Here is a 9,134-nt window from a genome sequence, read left to right on the forward strand (position 1 = left end):
TCTCTCTCTCTCTCTTTCTCTCTCTCTCTCAACCCCTGTCTCTCTCCCTCCCTCTCCCCCTCCCTCTCTCTCTCTCTCTCCCTCTCCCTCTCCCCCTCTCTCTCTCTCACTCAGTGGCTGCTGAAAGAAGTCACCGACGTCTGTGACACAATAACTGCTTATACCGGTGATGTCAGTAATCCTGTGACTCTCCTTACCTTTCTGTTGCCGTTCACAGCATCACCGTCTATTCCTGTTTCTTCTCTGTATTAAGAGATTTATGAATTGTGGATTCGTATTTGCGTAATGCATATGCCGAGCGAACGATAATTATTCAGGGTTGAATAATTCAGTATGGATATCACTTGATAAAAGTAGAAAGGAGGAAGCCTGATTCGAGGAACGCTATTTCGAGAAAATTAAAATAACGTGATGTATGAAAATGATAAGATTCATGATGATATTGTTAATAAAATTATTTCATCTACAACTGCCCACGTTTATACTTGCTGCTGCTGTTGCTGTTTTTACACTGTCATTGCAGCTGCTACTGCTACTATTAATGCTAGCAAGTATACAGATAATAAAATAATATCGATGATAAAAGGTAATGATAATAATATTATCATTATCATTTTCAACATTCTTATTGCCATTATCATTATCAATATTCTTATTACCATTATCGTTTTCATTATCTTTACTATCAGTATCATTATTATCATTATCTTTTTTACCATCATTATTGTTATTACTACCAATATAATTATTACTGATATCATTATTATCATGATGGCAATCATTATTATTGTTATATTTTTTATTACTAATATTGCCATCATAATCGACATGATTATCATTATCATAATTATCATTATCATTATCCTCAATAATATTATCACCATTATTATCATTCCTGTCACTAATTTTATTCCTATTATTATCATTATCATTACCATTGTTTTCTCTTTCTTTATTTACATTGCTGTTGGTATTTTCATTCCTTATCATTATCATAATTGCCATTATTATCATCATCACATTACCATTAGTTGCAGTAGTAGTAGTATAGTTATTATTATTATTATTATCATTATTATTATCATTATTATCATCATTTATGATTATTATCATTATCATTATTACTATTATCATTATTAATATTTTTATTAATTTTATTATCATAATCATCTTTATTGTCATTATCATCATTATAATCGCAATAGTGTTAATCATTATTATTATCACTATCATCATCTTTATTATAACAATCATATTAATTTTCCGTATAATTATAATTATCACCAAGGTTAATCTATCAATGGTGATAGATTGATACAGCTTGACTCTTTATTGCTGGAAGAATACAACACACAAATAAATCAACTTATTCATTTATTTGAGCGCGGTGTGGAAGGACGGTGGGGATTCAGTGGCTGGTGTGTCATGGCCAGCGTAGGATCGAGGTCATTCTAGGTCAATCATAATTGTTGTCTTGACTCCAGTCGGTGCTCTGTACATGATTATGCTTCTCTGACCGCCATATCGCTCGGCCACCTTGCCCTCGAAGCGCCATTGGACTTGCTTCAAGGAGTGGACCTCCTCGGCCGGCCATTTCGTTCCCGCGTGCGTTGTCACAGTGTCTACTCGTCCTCGATCCATCCCCATGATTTGCTCGCCCCTGTCGTCCTCGTCTTCCTGGCCTTGGTGACATTCATCCGTCCTCGAGGTCCCCATGTCCTCGAAGGGTCTCGCCCAGGTCGTCCTTGACTTCGGATTCGTCCAGACGTCCTCGTAGCCCTCGCCCAGGTCGTCCTTGACTTCGGATTCGTCCAGACTTCCTCGTAGCCATCGCCCAGGTCGTCCTTGACCGGATTCGTCCAGACTTCCTCCTAGCCCTCGTCCAGGTCGTCCTTGACTTCGGATTCGTCCAGACGTCCTCGTAGCCCTCGCCCAGGTCGTCCTTGACTTCGGATTCGTCCAGACGTCCTCGTAGCCCTCGCCCAGGTCGTCCTTGACTTCGGATTCGTCCAGACGTCCTCGTAGCCCTCGCCCAGGTCGTCCTTGACTTCGGATTCGTCCAGACGTCCTCGTAGCCCTCGCCCAGGTCTAACTCGATAGCATTGTTTACATGTCGTCGCTGATCTCGCCCAGCTTGTCCAGACGTCCTTGTCCAGACGTCCTTGTCCAGACGTCCTTGGAGTCGTCGTCTGGATCTGCGGTCGCCCCGGCATTCGCATTATCATTATTATTACCATTGTTATTATCATTATTGTTGTTATTATCATTTGCATTTTACTGTGATGGTGCTAATAATGATAATTTAAAAATTATAATAACAATGATGGTGTTAGATATGATTAAGATAATGATATTAACGATAGTGCTAGCAGTAATGATAATACTAAATGATAATAACAATGACAATAGTAATACTAACGCAATTACGAATAAGAATACTCATGCAAATACGTAAAAAACAAAATGAAATACCAAATCATATCCCTGTATATGTATCCCCTTTGTATCCCCATTTTCTCCTTAAAAAGCCACACGCACTTTTTTCTTGCGAGAGACTGGAACAAAAAAGTGATATTGCAACGGACTTTCATGTGTCACTCGGCGTTGATTCGTCTCGAGAGGGTCGGCGTTGGCGATTCCTTTGGCGTGGTCGGATAACTTGGTATCCGTTCTAGGCTTCAATGTGCTTTCAGACTAAATCGGACAGTTTGGGATCCATTCTAGACTTCGATGTGCTTTCAGACAAATCGGACAGTTTGGTATCCATTCTAGACTTCAATTTGCTTTCAGACAAAATCGGACAGTTTGGGATCCATTCTAGACTTCAATTTGCTTTCAAACAAATCGGACAACTTGGGATCCATTCTAGATTTCAATTTGCTTTCAGACAAAATCGGACAATTTGGTATCCATTCTAGACTTCAATTTGCTTTCAAACAAATCGGACAGTTTGGGATCCATTCTAGACTTCAATTTGCTTTCAGACAAATCGGACAGTTTGGGATCCATTCTAGACATCAGTTTGCTTTCAGACAAATCGGACAATTTGGGATCCATTCTAGACTTCAATTTGCTTTCAGACAAATCGGACAGTTTGGGATCCATTCTAGACTTCAATTTGCTTTCAGACAAATCGGACAGTTTGGGATCCATTCTAGACTTCAATTTGCTTTCAGACAAGTCGGACAATTTGGGATCCATTCTAGACTTCAATTTGCTTTCAGACAAATCGGACAATTTGGGATCCATTCTAGACTTCAATTTGCTTTCAGACAAATCGGTCAATTTGGGATCCATTCTAGACATCAATGTGCTTTCAGACAAATCGGACAATTTGGGATCCATTCTAGACTTCAATTTGCTTTCAGACAAATCGGACAATTTGGGATCCATTCTAGACTTCAATTTGCTTTCAGACAAATCGGACAGTTTGGGATCCATTCTAGACTTCAATTTGCTTTCAGACAAATCGGACAATTTTGGATCCATTCTAGGTCCAAATATGTTTTCAGATGGAATTCGATCTTCTAGGGCTGATTAGGCAAATTGGGATCCATTCTAGATCCAAATATGCTTTCAGGTGGAATTCGATATTCTAGGGCTGATCAGACTAGACAAATTGGGATCCATTTTAGATCCAAATATGTTTTCAGGTGGAATTCGATCTTTTAGGGCTGATCAGACAAATCGGGATCCATTCTAGACTCGAATGTTTTTTTTTTCTCTCAGGTAGACTTCGTTCTCCTTGGGTGATCTGACAAATCGGGATCCATTCTAGATACCGATGTGATTTTAAGTCGATTAAGTCCATCTGATTTAACCGGACAAATAGATATCAAGACCATATACCAGAATTGAATATTAACAACAAAGGTGGAGTTCTGACCCCTTTTTAGACCCCTGCTCAGACAAATCAGAGTCCATTCTAGTATGACATGACACAAGAATGAAAATTCAAATATTTATTGTCAGTATGAAGTTCCTATACTGTACATTCTAGTCTTCAAATCGATTGTACATTGATTTGGTTTGTTAATCTCACCCTTATTGACTGAGAATGAACATTGGGATTCGTTCAGATATCGGGAAGAATTCCAGTACTTTAAACTCCATCAAAGTGTGATTCATAATGGATAGAAATTTGGAAATGTACTAAGACCGAAGAATTCCAGATCCATGTTATGCGACAAAAAAAAAAAAAAAAAAAAAAAAAAAAAAAAAAAAAAAAATATATATATATATATATATATATATATATATATATATATATATATATCAGGCATAAAGTCGTTTAAGATGAGGACATCTATACCATTTTCCCCATAGATTTTATAGCCAGATGGATATTGTTGCGACTATACCTGTCAGTTGATCCCAAGAAAGACCCCTTCGAACAACTGTAAACAACAGATGTGTTCAATACCTCATTTTAAATCATTCAAGTCTTAATGAATACATATGGTAATTAAATGATGCTATATATAACACTTCATATAGATACTAAGAGCAATATATGCAATCTATAAAACCTTAGAACAATAATGACTACATTTCATTTCATTGGTAATATCAATTGAATTATTGTCAGCCCTTGAAAGCTTAATATCCTTTAAAACAAGAGTAATCACTTAATGAATTACTATTAATAAACATAATTCAGAAAGAGGAAATTTAAGATTTCATTTTCTAATCATGTATCACTTACGGTTTCAGAGTGTAATTAATGTACAGTGTGTTGCTAAGATTAGTCCACGAAATTATTTCATATGGTTTGGTCTTAGTTGCAGCTGTCGGAACTGCTATTTAGCTCGTTATATATGGAGAGCAAATTAACAGGTTCTCCTTTATCAAATACCTGTATAGCATTGATCAGGGGATAATAGGCACTTGTACTGTCGTAATCTTATGGGTCTCTACACATTATACTGCAGTGAGAATCAGCAAATGCAATTTCGTTGGAGTTCGTGTAGAATAGAACAGAAGACACATTTTCCTCATCAGATACACAAGCTGGTGGAAAACCATTACTTATACAACCACATCCTTTCACATCCATTTCCTCGCCGAGACCCAAACAACTTGAGCGTCGAGGTCATAGTTTTCCAGAGGGATAAATAAGAATTGTGATAACAGGAGACCAGAGAGCGAGAGGAGGAGAGGAGAGGAGAAGGACCGCCTGGTGGCAAGATCACCCCGAGGATCACCAACAGTAGGCCTACAATTACCCGTTATGACCATAGGTGGCGTTAGATATACTTGAAATAATGCCGGTAATGGTACAGACACTGCTGCTTTCGGTGCGCAGTATCACAGGACTAAATTACCTGGAATCACCGCCCACAACGCACTGCAACACAGATTGATCACAAATGTCAGATGTGTTGGCTTCAACGAAAACAAAGTTAAGCTGTTGGAGGTAGAAATTCACAGCTTGTGTCCATGTGCAACGGTTCCTGACGAAACACCAGTGTCAGGACCTGGGTAGGATTCCTAAGGACTTCCCAAACCATATGGTAGATACAAAAAATGATATACGACTGATGAAAGGAGACGCATACCTCGTCACCTCGTCCGTATCAGAATCAGGTATCCATTCTCTTTCCAGCAAGACCTTCCCAGGCATTGCAGACGTCAATCCACTTACCATTGCCACTCGGAGAATAATCCCTTTTGCTTTCCAGGATGTCTAAGCGGAACTAGAATCATCCCGGATCCTGTGTCGTTATCCCGTTGGCGACGATCTATCCCAGCTGTGTATTTTCACTGGTTCAAACAAGCGGAGGGTTATGGATGACCAGTGACCAAGCTTGATAGTCGGGTGTCACACTCTACCTCTTTCCTTTCTCATCCCACGCCCCCAATGACTTCCCCCCCCACACACACACACACACCCCTCTCTCTCATTGATCTCATGACCTTCATAACACGTTAAACAAAAAGTTTTGTAAACTACAGGCCCACGCAGACAATGTGTGGGCTTGTGTGTGTGTGTGTGTGTGTGCGTACGTCTTTCTACATAAATAAGGGAGCTCAATACATTCCTAATATTACAACCTTGTGGTCTTTGGAGAGCATTCTTTCAAATAATAAGTAAGATTTTTTTCATACAACGTCTGAAGACGATTGAGTATCTTATATTTAAGAGTATGTTTATCTGTATATAAGTGCCAGATATCCACGTCTGTATTTGCTCTATTCATTTCGATGCAAGTCTTTTTGCATAATTGTTATGTAAGCAGACATGTCAAAAGTTAAATGTCACGCCTAATGTATCATGAATTGACTGCATTCAGGTGTTGGCAATTTGCATATTAATCTGTATTAGAAATGATACAGATGGTACTGGAATAGTGATGGAATGCATCTATTGCAGATAGTCACTCCCTCCTTTCTTTATTTCAGTTTCCCCTTCCGTCATTCCTCTCTAAGTTATTAATTTCCTCATGAAACAGAAATTGATGGTAAATATTCAAAAGTGCTCTACCACTTAGAACACACCACCTGCTGCACATTGTCAATTACTGAGAAACCAAGTTGCGAGGGACCAGTGGATACATTTCAGGAAGACAAATGAACCGGTAATCGTGCAACAATTTATTCATCATATTGCAATAGATGGCAAGAAAAAAGTGAAGGAAAAAATTATATCCATAATATCAAAACAAACCATACTAATAACAAGGGATATATTAAAATTTGCCATAGGTTAACAAAAAAAAAAAAAAAAAAAAAAAAAAAGAAAGAAAGAAAGAATAAAAATATGTATATGGAACTAATTTCGCAAAAGCCTCATATGGAGCTGCAATTAAGTATATTTACTTTGATAAGACAGATACCTGTTGAAGATTTATCTACGTCCTTCAGAGAAGCGAAGATCAGCGGAATATGAAGAGGTGAGTAAAAGGAAAAGCGGTAGACATAGAGATAAAGAGAGAGAATAAGAACGGGAAGAATAAAGATGACAGAGAGGGGGGGGGGTATAAGGAAAGTCAGTACTGGAGGGAGGGAAAGAGAGAGAGAAGAGGAAAGAGAGTGAAAAATGGAGAAGGGCTGGGAGTGGATTGAGAAAGGAGAGACAATGGGAATGCGGAGAGGTGGTATCGAGAGAAAGAGAGAGAGAGAGAGAGAGAGAGAGAGAGAGAGATAGATAGAGAGAGAGAGAGAGAGAGAGAGAGAGAGAGAGAGAGAGAGAGAGAGAGAGAGAGAGAGAGAGAGAGAGAGAGAGAGAGAGGGAGCGGGAGAGGGAGAGAGAGACAGACAGACAGACAGACAGACAGACAGAGAGACACAGAGAGACAGAGAGAGGGAGAGAAAGAGAGAGAAAGAAAGAAAGCTTTGCCAGTATTTCTGAACGTACCCAAGGTCACGCATTGACGTACCGACCGGCCCCTCAGGTCAATGACGTAAGAAATATGGAGTGGTAAGGAGACAGAATGGGAAGAAAAGGCGCATAGGAGAGACAAGAGTAAGAGAGGAAAGATAGAGAAGGTGGTAGGGGTAAGGAGAGTCGTAGGGGTAGAGAGAGAAACTTTTAAATTTCTTCCCTCCAAACAGTTAACGAAAGTGGAAGTGAAAAAGAGAAAGAACTGGAAAGTAGAAAGGAGAAAGAAAGTGAAAGCGGAGAGAGATAGAGTGAGGAGAAAAAAAGGACAAATTAAACGAGGAAAAGACACAAAATGGACGAGAGAAGGAAGGGGAAAAAAGGAGAGAAAACGAAGCCCAGGTCACGCCCCGGCGAAACGAACGACGCGCGGGAGATCAGTGACGTCACCTGAAAGAGACCCAACGCTCGCCATATAGACATCGCATGTTGCAGCTCTCGTTGCACTTACTACATGTCCCGAGCTTTTACGACCGCTGCTCGGACGCGTGAGATGCGTTTAGGAATTTTAACACGCGCGTGCGGGTACGGGGAGGGGCGAGAAAATGGATTTAGATAAATGTAGTGCTTTTCGGGCTCATCACGCAGCGATGGAGCCGCGTCTGCTTGCACAAACACACTCGCGATTACATATACTTGCAGCCGCACAAAAACATAGAGGCGCAGAATTCCAAACGTATACACAGTCATATACAAACATATATGTGTAAAGTCACACACAAGAGAGAAAATAGATTGTGTTTGTACCTATTTTACACATGAATATATATGTATATATATATATATATATATATATATATATATATATATATATATATATATATATATATATATATATATATATATATGTATGTATATATATATATATATATATATATATATATATATATATATATATATATATATATATATATATATATATATATATATATATATATATATATATATATATATATATATATATATATATATATATATATATATATATATATATAGCCAAACGTTTGCACAGTCATATACAAACATAAATATTCATGTGAATGGTCACGCAAAAAAAGAGAGAAAAGAGAATGTGTTTGTCTTTATCTCTCTCTCTCTCTCTCTCTCTCTCTCTCTCTCTCTCTTTATATATATATATATATATATATATATATATATATATATATATATATATATATATATATATATATATACATATATATATATATATATATATATATATATATATAAATATATAAATATATATATATATATATATATATATATATATATATATATATATATAGAGAGAGAGAGAGAGAGAGAGAGAGAGAGAGAGAGAGAGAGAGAGAGAGAGAGAGAGTGAAAAAGAGAAAGAGAAAGGGAGGGATGATATATATTATGCTACATAGCTGATTCTTGTCATACTTATGACGACAGGAAGTAAGAAATGTACGAGAAAAATGAGTATTGATAGCTAAAGACATGAACACAAGCACAAGGATGCAATAACATTACAATCCAGATCTGCAACTGACATGTCTGCATCTCTTGAAAAGGAAAACTTATATCCTTCTTTAAAGCATTCTTCCTCAAGTGAACTGGATCTTCCCTGCAAATGTAAATGCAATTTGTAGAAAGAAATATTCGAGAAACTAAACCAAATAAGATCCATTTTACCGAAAGAAAAATGAAGAGAAAGAAATAGTCTCCTTCCCTTGCACACACATCAAAACAAACAAGATCTATCCAATTTTTATAAGTATACAAAGAC

General features: G+C 37.7%; 1 protein-coding gene across 1 annotated transcript; it reads right to left on the reverse strand.

The window, feature by feature from the left end:
- Nucleotides 1–2,883: 2,883 nt before the first annotated feature.
- LOC138864685 (uncharacterized) lies at nt 2,884–5,706 on the reverse strand. Its single transcript, XM_070132551.1, has 4 exons — nt 5,645–5,706; nt 5,325–5,453; nt 4,927–5,078; nt 2,884–3,533 (listed from the first exon to the last, which is right to left on the reverse strand). The coding sequence occupies exons 1-4, from the start codon at nt 5,704–5,706 to the stop codon at nt 2,884–2,886; spliced, it is 993 nt and encodes a 330-aa protein (XP_069988652.1).
- Between the last annotated feature and the right edge of the window lie 3,428 nt (nt 5,707–9,134).

This window comes from Penaeus vannamei, chromosome 17 (genome assembly GCF_042767895.1).
Source record: "Penaeus vannamei isolate JL-2024 chromosome 17, ASM4276789v1, whole genome shotgun sequence".
Taxonomy (NCBI): Eukaryota; Metazoa; Arthropoda; class Malacostraca; order Decapoda; family Penaeidae; genus Penaeus; species Penaeus vannamei.

Coding starts and splice junctions, on each gene's coding strand:
- LOC138864685 (XM_070132551.1), bottom strand. CDS start 5,706: ATGATTCTAGTTCCGCTTAGACATCCTGGAAAGCAAAAGGGATTATTC. Junction 5,079..5,324: donor GTTGTGGGCGGTGATTCCAG/GTAATTTAGTCC, acceptor TCGACGCTCAAG/TTGTTTGGGTCTCGGCGAGG. Junction 3,534..4,926: donor ATTTGCTGATTCTCACTGCA/GTATAATGTGTA, acceptor TTGCCTAATCAG/CCCTAGAAGATCGAATTCCA.